Below are 25,895 nucleotides of genomic sequence, written 5' to 3' on the forward strand. Positions count from 1 at the left end.
ATATCTGTATTTAATATAAATTCATTTTGCTTGTTTGCTTTAGGAGTCCAATGACTTTTCACAATACCAGCTCAGAGGCTTACTTAAAAAAAACTATCTCAACCAACACATAGAAAATGTCCAAAAGGAAATGAATCAGCAACATTCAGGACAAATCCAAAGGCAATATGAAGATGAAGGGGGCTTTTTGAAAGAGGTGGAGTCAAGAAGAGTGGTCTCTGAAGACACTTCACATTACATCTTGATAAAAGGTATTGGGCACCATCATTTATTTGATAGTTTAAAACCGAAAATGTGTTGTGTCTCTGAACTCTATAAACTATCACCCCTGGATAATATTAATGAAACCTACTTATCCTATCTAATAAAAGAGAAAAATGGTAATTGGCGTACGACGATACCCTTTTCATTGGCTAATCAGGGCTATATGGAAATTAACTGCCAACTAAGATTGGCAGTTAACTGCCAACAAGATGGCGGTTAATTTGCATATGTAGGCACAATGCAGGGAGGCGAAAGGGAAAGCAGGAAGAAGCCCCCTGCCACTGACAGTGATCAGAAACCCAGGGGGGAGCTAAGAGCTGGGGGGCAGGGCAAAGGCGGCCCTGGGGCCGCCTTTGCCCTGCCCCCCAGCCATGAATGGAGAATCAGGTGCCTTTGCCTCCCTGGCCAGCGATAGCAGGAAGTAGGGGTGGAGCCAGCGATGGGAGCTGGGCACGGTCGAAGCTGGCAGTCCCGGGAGCTAGGGGCCCCTTGCCTGGGCCTAAAGCAGAGCCCACGATCGCGGGGCCGCTGCAGCTGCAGGTCCCCGCTACCCGGGCCGGACGCCTAGGCCAGAGGTGTTAGGCCTGGGCAGGGGCGGAGCCTGCAACCGCGGGGAGCTGGGGGTCCCCTGCCCAGGCCTGACACCTCTGCTGGAGGCCTCAGGCCTGGTCAAGGGGCCGATCGGGTGATTGGTGATCGGAGGGTGATGAGGGTCAACTCCTCTGGCTGAGGCATCAGGCCTGGGCGGGGGGCTGAGCCGGGGATTGGGGGGATATGATGGTCCCCTTGCCCAGGCCTGAAGCCTGGGTCAGAGGCGTCAGGCTTGGGCGGGGGGTGGAGCAAGCGATCAGAGGGAGTTGGGGGTCCCCTGCCCAGGCATGATTCCTGGGCCAGAGGCCTCAGGCCTGGGCGGGGGCCAGAGCCAGTGATCGGGTGGAGATGGGGGTCCCCTGTCCAAGCCTGACACCTCTGGCGGAGGCGTCAGGCCTGGGCAAGGGGCCGATCAGGCAATCGGAGGGTGATGGGGGTCAACGCCTGAGAGCTCCCAGTATGTGAGAGGGGGCAGGCTGGGCTGAGGGACACTCCCCCCCCCCCACACACACACCCAGTGCACGAATTTCGTGCACCGGGCCCCTAGTATAATAATAATTGTATAAGTTATTAATGGATTCCCTATTTTAATAGGTTGTACCAACCCACTTTAATATTAACTAATGAGTTAACTTTTTAATTGCTGATTAAATGAAAATGTATAACTCCGTATATGAGAATCAGTATACTTTGTTCATGTTACAGAAGTATTATACTGTAAATCTACATAGTTTTACTTTTTCTTAAGGTATACAAGCTAAGAAAGTTGCAGATATGGATTCAGAGTCTTTTCCATCTTCCAGCAAAATGCACAACACGTCTTTTGACATAAAGTCATCTCCACGTGAAAAACTGAAGCCAGAGAAAGAGCCTGATGCCACCCCCACTTCTCCAAGAACTGTGCTGGCCATGCAAGCTGCCCTGTTGGGGAGCAGTTCCGAAGAGGAGCTGGAGAGTGAGAATCAAAGGCAGCACAATAAGAGGAATGCATTTACTGCTGGAGGTGAGGGCTCTGTATCACCACTGACTCTCTTGGCTATTCAGAAAGCTCTGGATGATGATGAAGACGTGAAAGTGCATGCTGGGAATGGTGTGCAGACTGGAGGGTCAGAAGCCAAAAAACTGGTTATGAGCAGTTCTGATGAGGAAACTGATGAAGGACTTCACACAAGAGATAGAAAAGGAATGCTGTTGACAACAGTGCCTCATTCAACCAGTGTGAACTTCGTAGAAGAGCGTGTAACCTGCACTAATAATGAAAAAGAGGTAGCCGACTCACCTCTTTTGTCAAGTACTGTCTTTTGTGAAGGCAGTGAATCTAACATTCCAAAAGAACAAATGTCATTTAGTCACAGGGTTAACAAAGCCTTTCAGACAAGTGATGAGCCTACGGTTAATGATAGGAAAGATTCAGTTTCTTTAGAAAACACAGTGGTTATACACGTGAATGCACTTGGGCTCCCGAGTGGAGGAGAACTGACATCAGCACCTCCTATAAATCCAAGGTCTGTATCAGAGAATGAAACATACACCAAAGTGCTTGAGATACAACAAGTTCTTTGTCCATCTGAGGTTAAATATGATTCTTCTGTTCTTTCAAGTAATGATGAATGTGAAAAAAATCCTGCTTCTAAAGTTACTCCTGTCAGTTTACAAGAAACAAGTAACACACTAAGTGTCCCATCAGAGGCAATAAGTAACTTAGAAAATGCTAAAGAGCATGAGAATTTCCTGAAAACCATCCAAGAATGTGAGACAGTGGAATCTTCAGGCCAGAATTTAATTTCAGCTCCAAAGTCTATGGAACCAATGGAAATCAACTCTGAGGAAAGTGAATCTGATGGTAGGTGCTTATTCTATTCTCCTTTATTTATTTATTTTTCTTTTTTTTTTTTTATTGCTTAAAGTATTACAAAGGGTATTACATATGTGTCCATTTTATCCCCCCGCCCTAGACAGTCCCCTAGCCTCCCCTATCCCCCAGTGTCTTATATCCATTGGTTATACTTATATGCATGCATGCAAGTCCTTTAGTTGATCTCTTAACCCCCCTACCTCCTGCCCCCCAACCCTCCCCGGCCTTCCCGCTGCAGTTTGACAATCTGTTTGAGGCAGCTCTGCCTCTGTATCTATTATTGTTCAAAAGTTTATAATGGTCTCTATTGTCCATGAATGAGTGAGATCATGTGGTACACGACCTGGGATGCGTCTGCCTATATCGCCGCCATCTTCCGTCTCTCTCTCTATTCTCCTTTAGAGATAAGAATGGTGGTACTTCACGTTTGTGGGAACTGAGTGATCCTTTATTGTGGTCCAGTTACTCTGTTCAGTTGATGACCTAGAGACCCCATTATTTATAGATTCCCTATTTGCAGAATTCATTTGTAACCCCAGAATCAATACTCCCCACACTGTTTGTGGTCATTGTTGGACATGCATAGAGCAACTGAAAATGTGAGTTGCCACACTGTTCCCAGCTGAGCTTGAGCAAGGTGACACTCTGCCTTTTTGTTTCAGCTCTCCTACACAGACCAGAGGGTGGAGATGGGAGAGCAATGCAGTGTAGATCAAGAAGCCTTGGCTCTAGGGCCAGTTGACAGGTTTGACTCTCAGCTCTGGCACCAGTTAGTAGGGTGGCCTCAGGCAAGTCTTTTAACACCCCTGAACTTAGTTTTCTTCTTTGTAAAATAAAGAAAACAGAATTTACCAAGATGGGTTGCTTTTAGGATTTAGAATTATAAATATATTTCCTCGAGGTACAAAGTTTCAGTATTCACGTATTTAGTGTTCTCAGTGACTTTGTTTACAGAACATAACTGCTGCAAATAAGAAGAAATGACTGTGCAGCTCCCTCAACTCCCCCCGCCTCCCCTACACACACACCTGGTAATTTATTTTCCTAGTGTCTGCCAGGTTACTCTATTTGAAAGTTGATATTTCCCCTTTGTAATGAGGAAGTATTTTATGGAAAGGAGTATTGGGGGCTACATAAATATGCTGTTACTAAATAAACCTTCACCCACTCTTTTTAGCATCCATTGATAATTTTTACCTGAATAAATTATGCTATCATGGTTGCCAAATGGGGGTTTTAAACTCTGTTTCTTATATATTGTTGGCATCCTACTATAAGGAAGATCTTTCCCTTCTCCCATTTATTATTTTTGGTATCAGTCTAAACTCATGGACTCCTATTTTATCTAGAAGTTATGGTACTACCATACTTTACTTTGTTGTTTGAATTGTCTCAGCTTTGGCCAGTAGTAGTTTGTCCCTTCAAGTTGGCTCCTGTGACTTTTGACAATTACCCATTATATTTTGAGCATTTCTGTATTTCCTGGCCAAGATATTCCAGGTTTATCTTGTACTTTCCCTCCCCTTTCCTGAAACCAGCCATTTTGCCAAAGAGCCCTGGTTCCTTGTAATGGCATGGTGTTTAGAAACCAAGATCTGTTATTGGAGTATCATTGCTTCAGGCCCTCTTAGCAGCAGAGCCAGGACATATATTTATACAAACACACGTGCACGCACACATCTAATTTATCCCTATCTATATATTAAAATCCATAAAGTCACACTGATATCGGCACTTCCAGTCCAACATCCCAGATTTCATTCTAGTGTTAACCTTCTTTGAAATTTCCCTAACAGCGAGGAACCTTGCTCCCATTATCTTCAACATGGGTACTTATTTGCTTATTGTCTTTATAACCATTTCCTGATCCCAGTGGCCTCCTCCTAGGCTTAGGCTGTCTCCTCACCCCAGGCCTCGGGCCCTGAGAGCCCTGCCCCCTCCATCCTGATTGTGCCCTCATACCCCAGCCCACTGTGCCTGAAGGGATGGAAGGGAATCACCATACTTTTTAAAGAAAAGACCAGAGAGGAGGAAAAGAAAGTGGAAAAGAAAGAGCTGTTTCTCTTGAGTACTTACCCAGGATTTTCCCCCCACTATGTCATAGCTTTATTCTTTGCTATTGAGTCGGGTTGTTTTCCAGAGCAGGATTCAAGGGTGATTTCTTCCTGGGTTCTTGTCCGGATGGATTCGAAGAATGAAGCCACACACAAAAGGTGGTAGATGAAAAGGGTGGAAATTTACTGGAAGCAAGTATAGACTGCCACATAGGAAGGGGGGGTGCCAAGGGGGTAACCCACCAAGCTCGTTTTTGCTAAGGTTTATAAAGGTGCAGTTCTTTGTCTCTTCATACTCCCTTCTAAATTGGTCACTCTTGCAGAATATCCACTTCAAAGCCCAAACCCACATTGTGTCTCCCTCCTTCTCTCCCTCTTCAGTGGTAGAATTCTCTATCTCTTGTGAAGTCTGTTTTCCTCTTTCTCCCATATGTCGGGCATTTCTCTATCCTCTGAAAGTTTGTTTCCTCTTTATCCCCATACCCTGTGGCTTTTCCCTATCTTCTGTGAATAGATGTCTTCCTCTCTCCCCTTATCCTGTGGCACCTCTTTTTTTCTCTTCTCTGTGAATGTATGCCTTCTGGCAGCTCCAAGGTCCCACCTATGCCTTCCTCCCCAATGGATTTCTTTATTCCTAAAACTCCCTAAATCTGCCTATTTTATCCCTAAAACTCCTTTCACTGTGTTCATAGTGAAATTGCATAAAACTTTAACAACCTCTGTGATTGTTTATATATCCAGTAATTCTTCTTTTTGAATTTTAAAACAATAATATTTAATTTAAAGAACATATTTGTATAAAGTTAATATGCAAATATTTGAAAGCGTGGTTCCTAATTAAAGATAGTGCCAGTTTATTTCACTGAAAAGGCTTATTTTGAAGTTATAGGCATCTCATTAAATTTATTTAATAGTAATATGCTACTGTCACCTGTTTTCTATTACATTTAGGTCTTTTCTTTTTAGAGTAAACAATTTTTCAGAATACTTTGGAAAGCCATTGATGATTTCAGGATAATGTTAATGTTTCAGTTGTAGATAAAGTGACCTTATTATTTTGATACAGGAAGTTTCATTGAAGTACAGAGTGTAATTAGTGATGATGAACCTCAAACTGAGTTAGCAGAAGCTTCCAAACCTTCCTCTGGACAAGGTGAAGAGGAACTGATAGGAACTGAGAAAGAAGAAGTCACTGGTGACTCTGAGAGCCTCCTAAGAGACAACTCTGAAAGTGAGCCCTTGGGTACTGAGCCACATGAAGAAACTGAAAATGATGCAGATGATTCGCTCAATGAATGGCAAGATATTAATTTGGTAATAATGTTATGTCACGCTTTAACTTATTGTTAAGGAAGTCATGTTAAGTAGCTATTGAGTTTTAAGGAGTTACTAGATGAATATTTATTAGCTATTTGCATGCAGTTTTTTGTTCTTGCTGATGGTTCCTCTTATATGTAGGTTATTGTCTGGGAAAGTCTCCACTTTCGCTGTGATTTAGTGACTTGTTCAGAAATCCAAAAACTTATTTGTAATTTCAGATTAAGTGCAGGTTTTTGTAACAAATGAATTGAATTGGATTATTAATATGATTATCTACAAATGAAATTATTTTGTAGGAGGAGCTGGAAACTCTGGAGAACAACCTTTTAACACAACAGAATTCTTTGAAAGCTCAAAAACAGCAGCAAGAACGGATTGCTGCTACTGTTACAGGACAGATGTTTTTGGAAAGCCAGGTAGGTTTACCAACTTGGCCCTCTTTTTTAAAAAAAAATATTTTTCTTGCTTTTAGAGATGAAGGGAGAGAGAGATAGATAGAAACTACAGGACATTGAAAAAAGAGATAGAGGAAGACATAAACAGATGGAAGAGCATACCGTGTTCATGGATTGGTAGAATCAACATCATTAAAATGTCCATACTACCCAAAGCAATCTATAAATTCAACGCACTTCCCATTAAAATACCAATGGCATACTTCACAGATCTAGAACGAACTCTCCAAAAATTCATCTGGAATAAAAAAAGACCCCGAATAGCTGCAGCAATCCTGAGAAAGAACAAAGTAGGTGGGATCTCAATACCAGATATCAAGCTGTATTACAAAGCCACTGTTCTCAAAACTGCCTGGTACTGGCACAAGAACAGGCATATAGATCAATGGAATAGAATAGAGAGCCCAGAAATCGGCCCAAACCAATATGCTCAATTAATATTTGACAAAGGAGGCAAGAACATACAATGGAGCCAAGATAGTCTCTTCAATAAATGGTGTTGGGAAAATTGGACAGATATATGCAAGAAAATGAAACTAGATCACCAACTTACACCATACACAAAAATAAACTCAAAATGGATAAAGGACTTAAATGTACGACAGGAAACCATAAAAATTCTAGAAGAATCCAAAGGCAACAAAATCTCAGACATATGCCAAAGCAATTTCTTCACTGATACAGCTCCTAGGGCACTTGAAACTAAAGAGAAAATGAACAAATGGGACTACATCAAAATAAAAAGCTTCTGCACAGCAAAAGAAACCATCAATAAAACAACGAGAAAACCCACTGCGTGGGAAAACATATTTGCCAATGTCATATCTGATAAGGGCCTAATCTCCAAAATTTATAGGGAACTCATACAACTTAACAAAAAGAAGATAAACAATCCAATCAAAAAATGGGCAAAGGACCTAAATAGACACCTTTCAAAAGAAGACATTCAGAAAGCCAAGAGACATATGAAAACATGCTCCAAGTCACTAATCATCCAAGAGATGCAAATCAAAACGACAATGAGGTACCATCTCACACCTGTCAGACTGGCTATCATCAACAAATCAACAAACGACAAGTGCTGGAGAGGATGTGGAGAAAAAGGAACACTCGTGCACTGCTGGTGGGAATGCAGACTGGTGCAGCCACTATGGAAGACAGTGTGGAATTTCCTCAAAAAACTAAAAATGGAACTCCCATTTGACCCTGTGATCCCACTTCTAGGAATATATCCCAAGAAACCAGAAACACCAATCAGAAAGGATATATGCACCCCTATGTTCATAGCAGCACAATTCACCATAGCTAAGATCTGGAAACAGCCTAAATGCCCATCAGTAGATGAATGGACTAGAAAACTGTGGTACATCTACACGATGGAATACTATGCTGCTGTAAAAAAGAAGGAACTCTTACCATTTGCAATGGCATGGATGGAGCTGGAGAGCATTATGCTAAGTGAAATAAGCCAGTCAATGAAGGAAAAAATACCACATGATCTCACTCATTCATGGATAATAGAGACCATTATAAACTTTTGAACAATAGATACAGAGGCAGAGCTGCCTCAAACAGATTGTCAAACTGCAGCGGGAGGGCCGGGGAGGGTTGGGGGGCAGGAGGGATGCGGGTAAGAGATCAACCGAAGGACTTGTATGCATGCATATAAGCATAACCAATGGACATAAGACACTGGAGGGTAGGGGCGACCAGGGGATTGTTAAGGGGGGGGGGGGGAAGGACACATATGTAATACCCTTTGTAATACTTTTAGCAATATATTTATATTTTTGTGATTTTTTTCTTGCTTTTAGAGAGGAAGGGAGAGAGAGATAGATAGAAACATCAATGATGAGAGAGAATCATTGATTGGTTCCTGCATGCCCCACACTGAGGATCGAGCCTGCAAACTGGGTATGTGCCCTGACTGGGAATCGAACCATGACCTCCTGGTTCATAGGTTGATGCTCAACCACTGAGCCACGCCGGCTGGGCTCCAACTTGGGCCTCTTTTAATAATATCTATTGATATTTTTACTCATTCAGATTCCCTGAGGGAATGCATTAAATAAAGTGTGTAAGCACTCCTTCCATTTCTGGGTCAGGAAGGTACTGCATTTCAGTAGTGTCATTGTTTATCTGTACCTCTTTAGGAACTTCTTCGCCTGTTTGGAATTCCATACATTGAGGCTCCCATGGAAGCAGAGGCTCAGTGTGCCATTCTGGACCTGACTGATCAAACTTCCGGAACAATCACTGATGATAGTGATATTTGGCTGTTTGGAGCACGGCATGTGTATAAAAACTTCTTTAATAAAAATAAGTTTGTAGAATATTACCAATATGTGGACTTTCACAATCAGTTAGGTAAGACTTCAGAGTATGATTACTTTTCTGAAATTTACCTTTAGAATTTGTATTGTACTTTTTTCTTTCTAAGGAACTAATTTGATGCATTAATAGAAATGATAGGTCTGTACAATTTTCATATAAGTGATCTTTTGCTGATTAGAGGAATAGGATTTTTAAATTAGGTTTAAGAAATTAAAATCCTAGTATGATTCAGTGTTTTATAATCATCTGACCTGTTTAAACTTTGGTTACCTGAGATCTTGAGAGTGAACCAAAGGTGGTAGTGAGAGAAGGCAGGTGGGAGTCTCTCCTGCTGGATTCATGAACCTCATGGCCCTGTATTAGTGTTTCTGGAAGTCTTTCTCCCATTTATCTAACAAGTATATATTTTATATTTAGTGATTTGTATGTGCCAGTAGTTTTTGGCAATGAGGAAACAGCAAGAATAAAACTGTCTTGCCCTAACTGGTTTGGCTCAGTGGATAGAGCGTCGGCCTGCGGATTGAAGGGTCCCAGGTTCGATTCTGGTCAAGGGCATGTACCTTGGTTGCGGGCACATCCCCAGTAGGAGGTGTGCAGGAGGCAGCTGATCAATGTTTCTAGCTCTCTATCCCTCTCCCTTCCTCTCTGTAAAAAAATCAATAAAATATATTTTTTTAAAAACCCGTCTAATAGAAACATGATAAAAAGCAAATCATATTGCACAGTTAGTGGTATGTGCCATATAGAAAAATAAAGAAGTGAAAGAGAGGAGAGAGTCACAGGAAGTGCATGTACTGTTTTATGTAGAGCTGTCGTTGGGAAAGGCTTTACTAATAAGTAACTTTTGGGCTGGGGCCTAAAGGAAAGCAAAAACTAGTATTTTAGATATTTTGGAGATAAGCATGTCAGACAAGGGGACTAGCATGTGCAGAGGCCCTCAGGCACAAGGCTCAAGTTTGGTTGGTGTGTTCTGTAGAATCAAGAGGTTGTTATGTATTGAATTATGTTTCCTCAAAATTCATATGTTGTAGGCTTAACCCCCAGCACCTTAGAATGTGGCTGTATTTGGAGATAGTGTTTAAAGAGGTAATTATTAAATTAGGTCATTAGTGTGGGCCTACTCCAACCTGACTTGTGTCCTTATATGTAAAGGAGGTTGGAATATAGAGGAAAGAGGGAAGACCATGTGAAGACCTATGGAAGACAGCCATCTATCTGTAAGTTAAGGAGAGGCCTTCAGAATAAATTCCTGTTGTTAAGCCACTCTGTCTGGTCACTTGTTGTTACAGCTTGAGCAAACTAAGAAAGAGAGGCCTGTGTGAGTGAATGAGGAGGAGAATGGCAAGAGTTAATATCAGAGAGGAAGGAGGAGATCAAAAACCAAGTATGGTCTGTCATGCTATAGAAAGGATTTGTGAGTGGATTGGTTATGAAATTTGAGAGAAGGAGAATAGTCAAGGATGGCTTCCCATCCTGAGCAGTTGGTAGAATGGACTCGCCATGAATGAGATGAAAACTGGGGAAAGAACAGTTGGAGCAAGAGAGAGAGGAAGATACAGGTTTGGATCTGTCATATCTGAGATGCCCATTACATACCCAAATGGAGATGTTAAGGTGATAGTTAACTATGTGTCTGGGTGACAGGAGAAATCCAGGCTGGATAGCTAAATTTGTGGGTCAGAGTATAGGTGGTGTTTAATAGATGGTATTAAAAGCTGAGGATGGATGAAACTTTAAAATTCTTAATAGATGGCCATTAAAAAATAATCAATTTTCCAATAGTAAATAAGAAATATCTTTGGCTGTTGTTCATATAATAAAATGTCTATAAATGTTATGTGTAATGTTTATAAAATAAAATTAAAAATATAAAAATATATAATAATTTTTACTCTACAGGATTGGACCGGAACAAATTAATAAATTTGGCCTATTTGCTTGGAAGTGATTACACAGAAGGAATAGCAACTGTAGGTTGTGTTACAGCTATGGAAATTCTCAATGAATTCCCTGGACATGGCTTGGAACCTCTCCTAAAGTTTTCGTAAGTTCTTTCTTAATTTCTTTAATCCAGATGTTCATATAAATACCCAGATTAACAAACAGAACTATTATTTACACCATGAATGGTTATAAATCATTGTTCATGAAGAAAATAAGAGTTACTGGTTGGAATTGATAAAGTGTGTTTTCCCTATTCTAGAATTCCAATGAAATTAGAGACCCTGTTTTTTAGTGTTGCCCAGGCTTATCCTAATTCAGGGATACAAAGCCAGTCCTGTGGGATTTCTAGGTGTACAGAAATTGCTGCTTTATTCATTCAAATATTTATTTAGACACTGTGCTAGGCTGGGATAGAAAAGATGACTAAGTGATGGACCATTACAGACCATACCCTCAAGCAGTTGCCATGCTCTTGGGGGTGACAGAGAAACAAACCATACTTGTACTGCTGTTTGTTGAGTGTTCTGAAAGAGGTTGGCCAGAGAGGGGAATGGAAATATAATGCCAGGAACTTTATACTAGGCACTGCTGTCCTTTTTCTCACTGCATGCATACTGTGATGTATTTAGTGGTGAGGTACATTCCACATAGAACCTAGAGTTGTCCTATACTTGAGGCACACTCAATTTTGGAGATTCTGAGATGGTAGTAGTTATGAGTATGTCTGTGAAAGTAGTTCTTTCATAAGGTTATCCCTTGATGACATCTTTAAAAAAATTGAACTATAATTCACATACTATAAATTTCATTTTTTTAAAGTGTACAATTCAGTGACTTTTAGGATATTCATGAGATTGTGATGGCATATTCTAACCATCATTTTGTCATGAAATACTATTTGGCAGCAAATGATTTAATGATTTTTTTTTTTAGAGTTCTCTCCAGTTGTATCTCCTGTGTTTGAAAAATTCTGGGTTGTTCTGGTCTGAAGAATCAGTGATGAGAATTAAAACTTAAATACAAAATTGTTTTAATGACTGCTGTCCACCAGTTTTAGCACACACACGAATGTATTTTTCTTTATGCTTTTTATCTCTTTTCATATTTTATTATTGTTGAGGAAATATATACTGGAGGTAAGTTATTAGGTAGCTTGTAGGTCATGGCATTTTAATAACTTGAAAAACTACAAATCACTTTTTTATACAAATAATAAATACATAATAGAAAAACTATAAAACATGTATTAAAAAGATTACAGCTAACATTTTGGTTTATGTCATTTCAGACTTTACACAGTATACTTATACATTTAATATATATACATTTGACACTTGAACAACACAGATTTGACAGCATGGGTCTACTTATATGTGGACTTTTTCAATAACTATACAGTATTCTAGGCTTTGTATTTGCATTCAACCAACCATAGATTGAAAACAGCATTTTCAGTCTGTGTTTGGGAGTTGGTAGATGCAGAGGACCAACTGTATGCACTGGGTCTTGGGCATCCACAGATTTTGATATCCACGGAGGATCCTGGAACCAGTCCCTCTTGTATATTGAGTGATGACTATATTTAGTTTTTGGGGAGTCAATGATCAACTGTATACTCACAAGTAAACACATATATATTCACGTAAGTGTGTTATTTTTTTTTACAAGAATCATATACTTTTTATGTTACCCATTACTCATTTGGTGATAGAACAAGGCATACATCAGTGTATAGATTTCTATCTTTGTTTTCAATGACCCCATAATAGTCTTTTGAGGTGTAATGATTTATTTATTCAAATGCCTATTTGTTATTTTTTGAAGTATACACAAATACTGATTTGAATGTTCTTATCTTTGGGTTCTTATCTGATTAGTATTTTAGATAAGTGAAAATGATAATGCACCTTTTCATTTTGGTGTCCTAATTATTAGTGAGAGTGATTTATTTTCATGTTTATTGACAATTTGCATCTCTGATTTAGTGCCTAGCCTGTTTGTGCCATTTTTCTTTTCTTTCAACAGTTTTTGCTTGTTTGTTGCCAGTTGAATGGTCTACATTTTCAGGTAGCTTTAGCAGTTTATGCTTTTGGTCTTCCAGCTCATCATTGACAAATAAGGGCAGCCTATGCAGTGCATGGGTCAGGAGGGTTAGGACGAATGAAGAGGGAAAGAGCAAGGGAAGGGTGGAAGAGCAGTAGAACTGAGAATGCTGCTTTGATTTCTTCTCTGCTTTCCCCTTCTCCCAACCAGACTCTGGCAAGTCACTCCCCCATTACAGTAGTGCTTCTCTGGGCCTGCAGGCTGAATTCAGTCCGGGTGTTCTTGATTTGGCCTATACTGTGTGCTCTTCTTTAATTTTGATTTGGCTATCAACATTTAAGTTTGGGGAGATTTCACCGAAAATTGTAACATATTTAGGAGGAAAAGGAGATCTGAAAATACTGGCCCCAAATCGCAAATGAGCCCCCAAACAGCTGGGGTGGAGAATAGCTGTTCCACACTGACTTGGACAAGGCACAAATATTTCAATTTTATCACCGTTGCTACCACTCCCTATTGTGTTCCCCACACTTAAGCTGATTGGCAGTTGCCATCTTGCATCTTTTGTTAAATGCTTGGCTCTCTTGCTTGAAAGAGGGGTGATCCTTTTGGTTTGAGGGGCTCACCCCATGTTGTGCTGAATCTTCTAGCTAACGATTATGATGACTGTTTCAGAGACGAAATTCAAACAGAGTAGGGAGATATATAGGTATCTTATTTCTCAGTGCATTCTTGGAAACAATATTGTAAAACTGATGAAGAAAGATATTTTTCCTTTTGCCATTTTTTCCCCTTTTGCATTTTGATCCACAATAAAAATCTGTAGTTACCCTTTTTAGCGCTAGATGGCACTCCTGCATCAGTGAAGTGAAACTGGCTGAGCCAATAAATCTGAGTTGCTAATAGGAATACATATGTGAAGCAGTGGCACATGAGATGTAGGTGTTTTCTTTTAGGTTCTATTGAATGTATAGACTGGTGAAGGTTATATTTATGTTTTAACTTTTATACCATTTAAAAAAACTATAAATTCTTCTGGTTATCTGTTGCTGCATATAAACCACCTTCAAACAGCAGCTGTCATTAGTTTTGGTCATGAATCCTCACTGGTCAGGCCATGTCTGTGTGTGTCATCTCTGTTCCATGTTAGGGGACTAGAGCATTCACTTGAGATGACTCACATACATGGGTGGCAGTAGTGCTGTCACCTAGGAGCTCGGGCATAACTGGGCTGTTAGCCTTGGACCCTCTCTATCTGGACCTCTTTACAAGCTGGGCCTTCCTTTGAGCATGTTGGCTGCTTCCAAGGCAATTACCTAAGAGACAGGATGTGGAAAGTAGTCACTGAGGGCTTGGGACTACTTTAGTCACAGAGCCCACCTGGCTCAAGGGAAGGGGATGTGGATTCCACCTCTTGAAGGAAGAGGAGTCAAAGAAGATATGGCTATCTTTAACTTGCCATAATAATTGATGTTCAAAATGGAAAAATTGAAAAATGAATAAAATATAAAGAAGAAAATGGACTGCTGTATTCTTGTTTATAGCATTGCCTAGCATGTAGTGAAATAATATTGCTTAAATATTTCTGTTTACTTTTTCTCTCATTCTCCACTTTATACATTTTTTTTCAAAGTTGGTTTTATGTAATATATGTAGAATTATGTCCTGCATTTTTAAAATGTCACATGTTCTTGGCATTTTTTACATTTTATGAAATACTCTTGGGTCTATTGTAGTTAATGCAAGGTAAAAAATACAGGTAGGTATATTACTTCCATTTTACCTGAGACCCAAAAAAGTTGACTGTTTTATGAGTTTGGGCTCTGGAGGGAGATTATCAGAGTCTGATTGTATCAACCCCAGCTGTGAAATCTTGAGTAAGTGACTTCTCTTTGAGTTCACTTTCCTTGTCTGTGAGTTGAGGACAATAATAGGTCTGTGCTTATGTGATAGCTGGGCGTGTAGAACAGTTAACACAGTGCCAAACAGAGTAATCTTTAATCAGTGTTTGCCATCATATATTGTGGTCAATAGCACTAAAAATAATAACACTTGTATTCTGTAGGTCATAGGATTTGTTTTGAAGTTCAGAATTGAGTTTTTGTTTTCTAACTTTAAGTTGAGCTCTGCATCTCTAGTGCATCTACTATAATGTCTTACTGTTTTATAAAGACTTGTTCCTTTGCCTTACAGAGAATGGTGGCATGAAGCTCAAAAAAATAAGAAGATAAGACCTAACCCTTATGACACCAAAGTGAAAAAAAAGTTACGGAAGTTGCAACTCACACCTGGCTTTCCTAACCCAGCTGTTGCAGATGCTTACCTCAAACCTGTGGTGGATGACTCCAAGGGATCATTTCTGTGGGGGAAACCTGATCTTGAGAAAATTAGAGAATATCCTTTTACTTAAAACATAAAGGAACATTGAGCCAAATTTGTGCTTTGGTTTAAAACTTATGGAACATGAACTTGGATTTCTAAATATTTCATTTTTCTAAGACACTCCTTTTAGATCCTTTCTTTTTTTTCATGGTAAAATGCATATAAAATTTTTATATTCTTACCCATTTTAGGTGTATAGTTCAGTGGTATTAAAACATTCACATTGTTGTACAACCATCAGAGTCATCCATCTCAACTCTTTTCATCTTTTACAACTGAAACTCTATACCCATTAAACAGTAATTCCCCACTCCCTCAGGCCTGTCCTTAACCATTACCATTCTACATTCTGTCTGTGATTTTGACTATTTCAAGTACTGCATATAGGTGGAACATACAGGATTTGTCTTTTGTGACTGGCTTATTTCACTAAGCACAATGTCCTCAAGATTTACCCATGTTGTAGCATGTACCAGAATCTCCTTTCTTTTAATTCTATTGTATGGATATACCACATTTGGACACTTGGGTAGCTTCCACATTTTAGCTATTGTGAAAATATCATTAGTGTTAAAGAGGATTTTATTTGAAATAAGTAGTGATAGAATTCACAGATTTAACAACGTACTTAAGTATGCTGAAAGAATAGAAAGAGATTTAGTTTTTTTAATTTTTATTACTGATGTTCCTTTCTGCATTTTGGATAATCATTTGATTAGATGTTTTAAAGTTTGCAATAGAATTAATCTAACTACAATTTTTTTCTTTCAAAGAAATACGTATATCTACAACTTGTTTTTGTTTTTTTAAATATATTTTTACTAGGGGCCCGGTGCACGAAATTCGTGCACTGGGTGTGTGTGTGTGTGTGTGGGGGGGAGTGTCCCTCAGCCCAGCCTGTCCCCTCTCACATACTGGGAGCCCTCAGGCGTTGACCCCCATCACCTTCCAATCGCATGATCAGCCCCTTGCCTAGCCTGACGCCTGGGCCAGAGGAGTCAGGCCTGGGCAGGGGACCCTCATTTCCCCCCATCACTGGTTCTGCCCCCAGCCCAGGCCTGATGCCTCTGGCCCAGGCGTCAGGCCTGAGCAGGGGACCCCCAGACCCCTCTGATTGCTGGCTCTGCCCCTTGCCCAGGCCTGACACCTCCACCAGAGGTGTCAGGCTTGGACAGGGGACCCCCATCTCCCCCCGATCACTGGCTCTGGCCCCCGCCCAGGCCTGATGCCTCGGCCAGAGGAGTTGACCCTCATCACCCACCAATCACCAATCACTGGATCGGCCCCTTGACCAGGCCTGAGGCCTCCGGCAGAGGTGTCAGGCCTGGGCAGGGGACCCCCAGCTCCCCGCGGTTGCAGGCTCTGCCCCTGCCCAGGCCTAACGCCTCTGGCCTAGGTGTCCGGCCCGGGCAGCGGGGACCCGCAGCTGCAGCGGCCCCGCGATTGTGGGCTTCGCTTTAGGCCCAGGCAAGGGACCCCTGGCTCCCGGGACAGCCAGCTTCGACCGTGCCCAGCTCCCATCGCTGGCTCCACCCCTACTTCCTGCTATCACTGGCCAGGGCGGCAAAGGCGCCTGATTCTCCAATCATGGCTGGGGGGCAGGGCAAAGGCAGCCCCAGGGCCGCCTTTGCCCTGCCCCCCAGCTCTTAGCTCCCCCCTGGGTTTCCGATCACTGTCAGTGGCAGGGGGCTTCTTCCTGCTTTCCCTTTCGCCTCCCTGCATTGTGCCTACATATGCAAATTAACCGCCATCTTGTTGGCAGTTAACTGCCAATCTTAGTTGGCAGTTAATTTGCATATAGCCCTGATTAGCCAATGAAAAGGGTATCGCCGTACGCCAATTACCATTTTTCTCTTTTATTAGTGTAGATTGATTTCAGAGAGAAAGGGAGAGGGAGAGAGAGAAATAGAACTATCAATGATGAGAGAGAATCATTGATCGGCTGCCTCCTACATGCCCCTTACTGGGGATTGAGCCCACAATCCGGGCATGTGCCCTGACAGAATCGAACCATGACCTCCTGGTTGATGTTCAACCATTTAGCCACACTGGCTGGGCGGCAACTTGTTTTTATTCTATGTTCACCTGTTTTCATAGTCACGAGTGTTTGATGTCCTAAAATGAGAATTGGTATGTTTTATCTTAGAGGAGATTGAAAGAACATAGTGCCAAATGATTATGGAGTAATTTGGTTTGTTACTCCTTTTTCTACTTTTAATCTTATTTATGTGAAAATCTTTGGAGATATGGAAAGTGGAATCAAGGATGGGTTTTTGGACCTTTTTATATATTACTTATTTAAGTGTCTTTAGAAATGTGTATAAGTCTTAACTGCCTGCATATTTTGTCAGCGGTATTTTGGCTGGAACAGGACAAAGACAGATGAGTCTTTGTTTCCGGTATTAAAACAACTGAGCGCCCAACAGGTAATCATTGTGGCTCTTTTCCCAAGTTCAGGATAAAGAGTATTTTTTTATTTTAGGGCTATAACATACATTTTTTAAATGATTAAATGAGAACAGAGGAAAACAAAAGAAAAATTGGACTTTGTCTTCATTTTCTAGTGTCACCATTAGGGCTGGACTTTGTGCTTTCGATTAATTCTGACTTTAATTGTATACTGAGGTGTTTATAATAAAATACTTTATACTTTTAGAGCTATTTTTATTTTTAACAGGTCTAGTAAGTGTCCAGTCCAAAGCAATTCTTTTAAAAAAATATATTTTATTGAATTTTTACAGAGAAGAAGGGAGAGGGATAGAGAGTTAGAAACATTGATCAGCTGCCTCCAGCACACCTCCTACTTGGGATGTGCCTGCAACCAAGGTACATGCTCTTGACTGGAATCGAACGTGGGACCTTTTGGTCCACAGGCCGACGCTCTATTCTCTGAGCCAAACCTGTTAGGGCCAGTCCAAAGCAATTCTGACCATTAATGTCTTAACGCTCTTTAATTCTATGGAGGAATCATGAAAGGTAGAAGTTCAGTCATTATTATATATCAGCAGGAAATATTTTTGAGGAGAAAAGAGGCCTTTGTATGGTCAGTTGCCCTATGTAGGTAACTGCATCTTGTTTATACATGAGTATGTTCATACCCAGACAGAAACCTTCTCCCACCCCAGAGAAAACCCACAAAACATACATACAAATAAACCATGCAGGTAGAAATGAGCCATATCCTGTAAGATATATGTTTAAATCCTTTTTCATTAGGATCAGTTAATTTTGAAAAAAAAAACAAAAAAAAACACAAACCCATAAAACTTAGACAGCATTTCCAAAAACCAATTCCTATTGTTTGATTATTTTCTGTACAGCTTCGTTGTTCACCAGCAGACAAAAAGGCTAGTTGGCTTAGTGACTGATTACTACTCCTAATTTAAGATAACTTTTCTTGTAATGTTTTTCTCTTTTCATTATAGAAGTTAATATAAGTTTATAGCTCCAAATTTAAAAAGTAAAGAATTAAAATTATTTGTTATATACATTTTCTAATAGAGATGTTAACATTTAGTTTTTTTACATTTCCTTTTTCCTACATATATTTAAGATACATATATCTAACCCCCCTCCTATTAATGTACTTTTTTTTATGTCTTGCACAATTTTTATAATTTTAAATGACCAGATTACATTTTATCAGAGATTTAACTTTATTGGTTCAGTTCACTTAGTGGACCTTTAATTGTCAGGTTTTTAGAATGATGTGATGCACACATTAGGCATAACTTTCCCAAATGTAACTATTTTTAAAGAATGTCTTCCTAAAAGTGACATTCTGATCACGTTGACATTTTGATCGTGCTGATCAAAAGGCATAAATATTTTTATGCCTTTTAATATATAATACTGTGAATTTGCCTCCTAAAAGTTTTGTGTGATAATAATATTTTTAAAAGGAGGAGATAGCAGAATTTAGGTCCCATGAAATTTTGTTCCTGCATAAGAAGAAGATCTATTTGGCTATTGTAAAATATTTAACTTCCTTTGAGTGCCTAGGAGGGGATTTCTTTTTTTTTTTTTTTTATTATTATTATTTTTTTATTGCTTAAAGTATTACAAAGGGTATTACATATGTATCCATTTTATCCCCTCGCCCTAGACAGTCCCCTAGCCTCCCATATCACCCCGTGTCTTATGTCCATTGGTTATGCTTATATGCATGCATACAAGTCCTTTAGTTGATCTCTTACCCCCCTACCTCCTGCCCCCCAACCTTCCCCGGCCTTCCCGCTGCAGTTTGACAATCTGTTTGAGGCAGCTCTGCCTCTGTATCTATTATTGTTCAAAAGTTTATAATGGTCTCTATTGTCCATGAATGAGTGAGATCATGTGGTATTTTTCCTTTATTGACTGGCTTATTTCACTTAGCATAATGCTCTCCAGTTCCATCCATGACGTTGCAAATGGTAAGAGTTAGGAGGGGATTTCTTATTTGATATGTGGACAGAGGAATTAGTTGATAGAGGTAATGCACATACTGCATTAAGTATGATCTAGAAAGTAAAATTTACTATTAGTGATTCATTTGGGAGAAAACTGGCTTTTGAGAGATAATGAATTAAATTCTCTGACGGGTCATTTAATGCTAGTGATCAAGGTGGAACTCTCAGATATGCATTAGAAACTTTACTTATTTGTCTGATTTATTTTTATATTTTATTTTTTAGACCCAGCTCCGAATTGATTCTTTCTTTAGAGTAGCTCAACAAGAGAAACAAGATGCTAAGGCTATTAAGAGCCAGAGACTTAACAGAGCTGTGACGTGTATGCTGAGAAAAGAAAGAGAAGAAGCAGTTTCTGTTGCCATGGAGAAAGAATTTGAGTTCCCTGATAAGGTAAAAGGTAAGACCCAGAAGAGAAGCATAGCAAATAAATGGAAAGAGTCGCCAAGTCTGAAAAGAACAAGGCTTTCGGATGCTAAACGAGAGAGTAAATGTGGTGGGTTTTTGGGGGAAGACTATATCTCGCAATCATCTGATGCATCCTCAAATGAGGATGCAGAGAGTTTATCTTTAATGAACGTGCAGCAGGGAAAAGCAGCTGGAGAGGCAAACATCAGCTCTTCAGATTTGCAGAACACAGTGAGACCTGATCCTGTAAGGGACGAAGGTGCCACTACAAGCAGCTCTAGTGAAGATGATGGAGAGAAAACAAAACCAGTCCTGGTGACCGCCAGATCTGTGTTTGGGAAGAAAAAGAGGAAACTGGGAAGCACAAGAAGGAGAAAGAAAAACCTAGTTTAAACGTGTATTCTCTGTAATTGTATACAACTTAACATTCATTGTGAGGGAATAATAAAAGTAAATGTATCTGCATAGTCTTTGTATTTTAAAAATATGGATGCTTGCCCTAGATGGTTTGGCTCAATGGATAGAGCATCCACCCGGGGATTGAAGAGTACCGGGTTCAACTTCAGTCAGGGGCATATACCTTGGTTGCAGGCTCAATCCCTGGCCCCAGGTGGGGGTGCGTGTGGGAGGCAACCAATTGATGTGATGACAGCATTGTTTCTTTCAGTCTCTTTCCCTTCCACTACCTCTAAAAATAAACAATAAATTAAAAAAATAAAAATTAACTTGGCACGTATTTATTTTTCAATGTGTTACATTTTTCTAGTGTTTTTTTTTTAACTTTGTTGAATATTTCCTTGTACTTGCAGGCTTTGTTCATATTTTTGTTATCGTACAATGCCTGATGCTTTCTAACAACATTAGAAAAAAGGAAAAAGGACTTATATTGATCAATATTCACTCTTAATACACATCCCTCTGACTTTCCAACCTAGATGAGGAGAAAAATATCCTTATTTCTCATTTCACAGCAGTGGCAGTTATATTCAACTACACCAGCGATTCTCAACTTGTGGGTCGCGACCCCTTTGGCGGTTGAACGACCCTTTCACAGGGGTCACCTAAGACCATCCTGCATATCAGGTATTTACATTACGATTCATAACAGTAGCAACATTACAGTTATGAAGTAGCAACGAAAGTAATTTTATGGTTGGGTCACAACATGAGGAACTGTATTTAAAGGGCCAGAAGGTTGAGAACCACTGAACTACACAGTCTTATCACCCACTGCTTCCCATTTCCCTCAGGGTCCACTTAAAAGGATAGCAAGACAGAACCTCACTGCTGCAGCATACTTGAAGAGTATATCTGCTGTGATTAGGAGATGTTAATGGGGTGGATGATTCCACCTGTGAGCATTACCTTTATGGTAACCTCTGTACTGTGATGTTCTCCTTTTAAAGTTTTTCAGTTGTTCTAAGCTGAAGAAGGTGGCCGGGGCAGGGGTTGGGGTTCAGAGCTGTAGTTGAACAGGTGTGGGTGGGTTAACTTTATGAGTGGCTTCTAGAGGTTGATTATTGTTAACCAAGTGGCCCAGCCAAGGTAAGTTTGTGATTACTGTGCCTTTTCTGGCATTTTGGTATTTCCATCTTTATTTCCTTCCCTAAGTCTTTAAATAGTTGAAAATCTTCAATAATGGAAGCTAAATACAAATAAATACCTTTTAACAATCTTTGACCCCTGGATGCTTTTTGTAGACTCTCACTTATATTTACTTTTCAGCCCAACTCCCCAAATACTTGGACTACAGCTGCTGTTTTTCTTTGCTTACTATTTATCCCTTTCTAATTTGAAATATGTCTTCTGCTTCTGTCAGTCTTCTCTAGCAGCCTTCTTCTAAAGTCAAAAATAACTTCCATACAAATAAACTTGTCTTAATGCTTCTTTTCTGTGGAGGTATTTGAAGCAGAACAGTTTTGGGAGTGAGGGGCAAATTGACTATGTTTTTCTCATTTCTCAAAATTACTTATAATGGGGAGTTTTCCTCATGTGTGTTTGTAGGTAGCATAATAATCATCCTGCTAAAGAAGTTAATTTTGTTGCCTTTGATTAATTTACATTTGTTTTGGCCTGTGATAGCTGGCATGAAGGCTAAGCTGCTGTAACAGAGATGTTCATACACAATGGCCTGAACAAGCTGGAACGTTATTTACCTCCTACTCAGTGGTCTGGCCCATCTGAGCTGGTTATGAAGTTGTGTACCATGAGGTCTCAGGTTCAGCCATTACCTAGGCTTACTTGAGTGGTCAACTGGGTCACACTACATCTGCATTTCTACCTGATAGAAGAAGAAAGAACCAAAGTCCAGGGCAAGCAGAATGTCTTATGTTAAAGGTGACTAGAAAAATCACTTTCACTTCCATTCTGTTGACCGGAATTGAGCATCATAGTCAGAATCTACTAGAAATACTCAAAAATCTCATGTACCCAAGAAGAGGGGGGAAAAGCGATATTCAGGACTATTAGTAGCTTATGCCATAGGTATAGTATTTCTAGGACAGTTTGATATATCCTTTTTTCCTCAAAAATTGTGACCAAGGTATATCCTTTTATAAGGGGAGCACCTATTTATTTTTTAATATGTTTTGATTTCAGAGAGGAAGGGAGAAGGAAGAGAGAACTAGGAACATCAATGATGAGAGAGAATCATTGATTGGCTGCCTCCTGCACCCCCACCCCTACCCCCCACTGGGGATTGAGCCCACAACCTGGACATGTGACCTCCTGGTTCCTAGGTCGATGCTCAACCACTGAGCCATGCCAGCCGAGCGGAAGAACCTTGTAGAGATGTTAACCAGTTTTACCAAATTCACCCACCTAGTATGAAAACGTAGCCTGAACTAAAATCTAATTTGAAATTCAAGGTGCTGTTTTACTTATAAAATAGCCTATTTAAAACAAACATCAGCAAAGCAGATTTATCATTATTCAAAGCAAGTTGGTATACTTATAACTTATTTAGGATGATTACCATTGTATACAGTTTTTTTCAAAATTATCTTTCAGCTCAATATTTTCATTAGCTTTCTCTGCATTGAGCATTATATTTCTTTTTTTTTTCTTTTTTTTTTTATTGCTTAAAGTATTACAAAGGGTATTACATATGTATCCATTTTATCCCCCCGCCCTAGACAGTCCCCTAGCCTCCCCTATCCCCCAGTGTCTTATATCCATTGGTTATGCTTATATGCATGCATACAAGTCCTTTAGTTGATCTCTTACCCCCCTACCTCCTGCCCCCCAACCCTCCCCGGCCTTCCCGCTGCAGTTTGACAATCTGTTTGAGGCAGCTCTGCCTCTGTATCTATTATTGTTCAAAAGTTTATAATGGTCTCTATTGTCCATGAATGAGTGACATCATGTGGTATTTTCCTTTATTGACTGGCTTATTTCACTTAGCATAAGAGCATTATATTTCTTATATTTTCAGTTCTATTTGGCTCATTCTTACAGATTCCAGTTCTCTGGTGTAATTCTTGTCATCAATTTTTGAACATTTTAATCACCATTACGATGAAGTCTTTATAAAACAACTACAGTATCTGGGTTACTTCTGGGTTTCTATTGTCTCTTTCTTGTTATGCCTAATAAATTTTGTCTGAATGCTGGACATTGTTCAATAAAACTTGTAGTTGGTCTAGAGCAGTGATGGCGAACCTTTTGAGCTCGGCATCAGCATTTTGAAAAACCTTAACTCTGGTGCTGTGTCACATAGAAATTTTTTAATATTTGCAACCATAGTAAAACAAAGATTTATATTTTTGATACTTATTTTATATATTTAAATGCCATTTAACAAAGAAAAATCAACCAAAAAAAATGAGTTCGCGTGTCACCTCTGACACGCGTGTCATAGGTTCGCCATCACTGGCCTAGATCTTCCTCTAGAGAGGATTCCAGAAGGTGTTCTGGCAGGCAGCAGAGGGTACAACCACCTCATCTGAATATGAACTGAGTGAATTCATATTCTTTGTAAGACTACATCTTCTAGTCCCCTCCCCACCCCCCCGCACTCCTCATTTCCTAAAAAGTAATTTTTGAAAGGTACCACTGACAGCCAGATGTTTCTCTTTTGAGCTTTGCTTTGCTTTATCCACTTTATGCCTAGAAAAGTAGCCTCTTGCTCTAAGCATCTTACTGAGCAAAATATCTTGAGTGTCATGTCAGGCTTTCTTCTCTGTCCCTTTCTGGGGACTTGGACTCACAATTCCTGGCTACCTTGCCAGCTCAAACACTATTTTGTCTTCCCAGTTTTGTGTGATTGCCTTTAACTCTTCTGGCATCCTTCCTTGACCTCTCTTTGACTTCTTAGCTTCTTTGCACCAATAATCAGCAAAAGTATGGAATGCTTATCTGTCTTAGCAGCTCTCTGATGCCTTCTAATTTGTGTGTGTCTCTGTGTGTGTGTGTGTGTGTGTGTGTGTGTGTGTGTGTGTGTGTGTTTGAGAGAGATAGGGAGAGTTTAAAATCTGCTTTTCTAATTCTCAATATAAGCAGAGCCATAAGCTACATAAAGCTGGAGGCAGAAGTCTCTATGCCTTTTTTAGGGGGTAAGGGGGAGAAATCAACCAAAGGACTTATATGCAAGCATATAGGCCTAACCAATGGACACGGACACCGGAGGGTGAGGGCATGAGCGGGGGGGGGGGGGGGGGGGGCGGTAGGGGATAATGGGATAAGGACACATGTAATATCTTAATAAAAGATATATTTTTTTTTAAAAAAAAGATAATCATTGTCATCATGTCAATTTAGATCACAGATTTTCAACTGGTGTGCTGCAAGAATTTTTAAAACATTGATACCTGACCTCTCTCTTCTTAGATTGTAAAAAAAAGACAATAGGCAACACAGTAACCATCCAGTGTGAATGAATTAAAATTATACCTATTTTGCCCGGCTGGTGTGGGTCAGTGGTTGAGCCTGGCCTATGAACCAGGAGGCCATGGTTTGATTCCTGGTCAGGGCACATGCCCAGGTTGCGGGCTCGATCTCCAGTAGGGGCCATGCAAGAGGCAGCCAATCAATGATTCTCATCATTGATGTTTCTGTCTTGCCCTCTCTGAAATCAATAAAAGAAAGACATTAAAAATATATAAATATATCTATGTTTTGTCAGACCAGAAAATATATATATATATATATATATATATATATATATATATATATATATATATATATATACATTTTTTTTTGGTGTGTTGCAGAATTTTAGTAATTAGTTTATGTGTGCCATAAGATGAAAAATGAAAAGCACTGCTTTAGATGATTTAAAAATTCTGCCTCTTAGGAAATCCATCAATGAGGTTTCATAACCTTTAAAATAGATCCTTGAAAAAGATGATTTTTATTCACTAAATGAGTCTTTATTCTTGTTTTTAAAAGAGCCATAAAGAGAGAATGCCCTCTGCCTAGAATTAACTGCCTATGAATAAGTTTAAATTGTTTAGGAATTTGCAGTTTCCAGAATGTTTTTCAGATATTACACTCATCCAACAAATATATTGTGTGTTATTTATAATCCTGTTTTATAGATGAGGAAGCCAAGAAACACATTACAATAATGCCTAAAAATCATAAGCTGATTATTGACAGGAATAACTAAAATTGGGCTCCCAGACCACTAGTCCTGTCCTATATATTAACTTGACCTCAATTCAACTTTGTATACATTATGGTACGTAAGGTACGTATTTCTTAGGACCTGCATTCACACTCCTGAGTTTATTGAACTTTACAACATTGGTTTTGTTACCCATAATAACTTACTATTAAGGGTATTTTCATCAAGAAT

At 39.7% G+C, this 25,895-nt stretch overlaps 1 protein-coding gene across 5 annotated transcripts in view; it reads left to right on the forward strand.

Annotated features, from left to right (window-relative positions):
* The window catches only part of ERCC5 (ERCC excision repair 5, endonuclease), a 32,198-nt gene extending 11,364 nt beyond the window's left edge, over positions 1-20,834 (forward strand). For 4 of the 5 annotated variants that reach the window (XM_059685069.1, XM_059685070.1, XM_059685072.1 and 1 more), the window contains 9 exons: positions 44-251; positions 1,604-2,698; positions 5,831-6,078; positions 6,381-6,500; positions 8,693-8,906; positions 10,773-10,917; positions 15,054-15,254; positions 17,584-17,668; positions 19,916-20,834. In XM_059685069.1, coding sequence (XP_059541052.1) covers positions 44-251; positions 1,604-2,698; positions 5,831-6,078; positions 6,381-6,500; positions 8,693-8,906; positions 10,773-10,917; positions 15,054-15,254; positions 17,584-17,668; positions 19,916-20,491 — 2,892 coding nt within the window. In that variant the 3' untranslated portion in view covers positions 20,492-20,834. The remainder of the gene's footprint in view (positions 1-43; positions 252-1,603; positions 2,699-5,830; positions 6,079-6,380; positions 6,501-8,692; positions 8,907-10,772; positions 10,918-15,053; positions 15,255-17,583; positions 17,669-19,915) is intronic. The other variant, XM_059685071.1, reaches the window with a different exon arrangement.
* The last annotated feature ends 5,061 nt before the right edge of the window (positions 20,835-25,895 follow it).

The sequence above is a fragment of the Myotis daubentonii genome, chromosome 2 (assembly GCF_963259705.1).
Source record: "Myotis daubentonii chromosome 2, mMyoDau2.1, whole genome shotgun sequence".
NCBI classification, from domain to species: Eukaryota; Metazoa; Chordata; class Mammalia; order Chiroptera; family Vespertilionidae; genus Myotis; species Myotis daubentonii.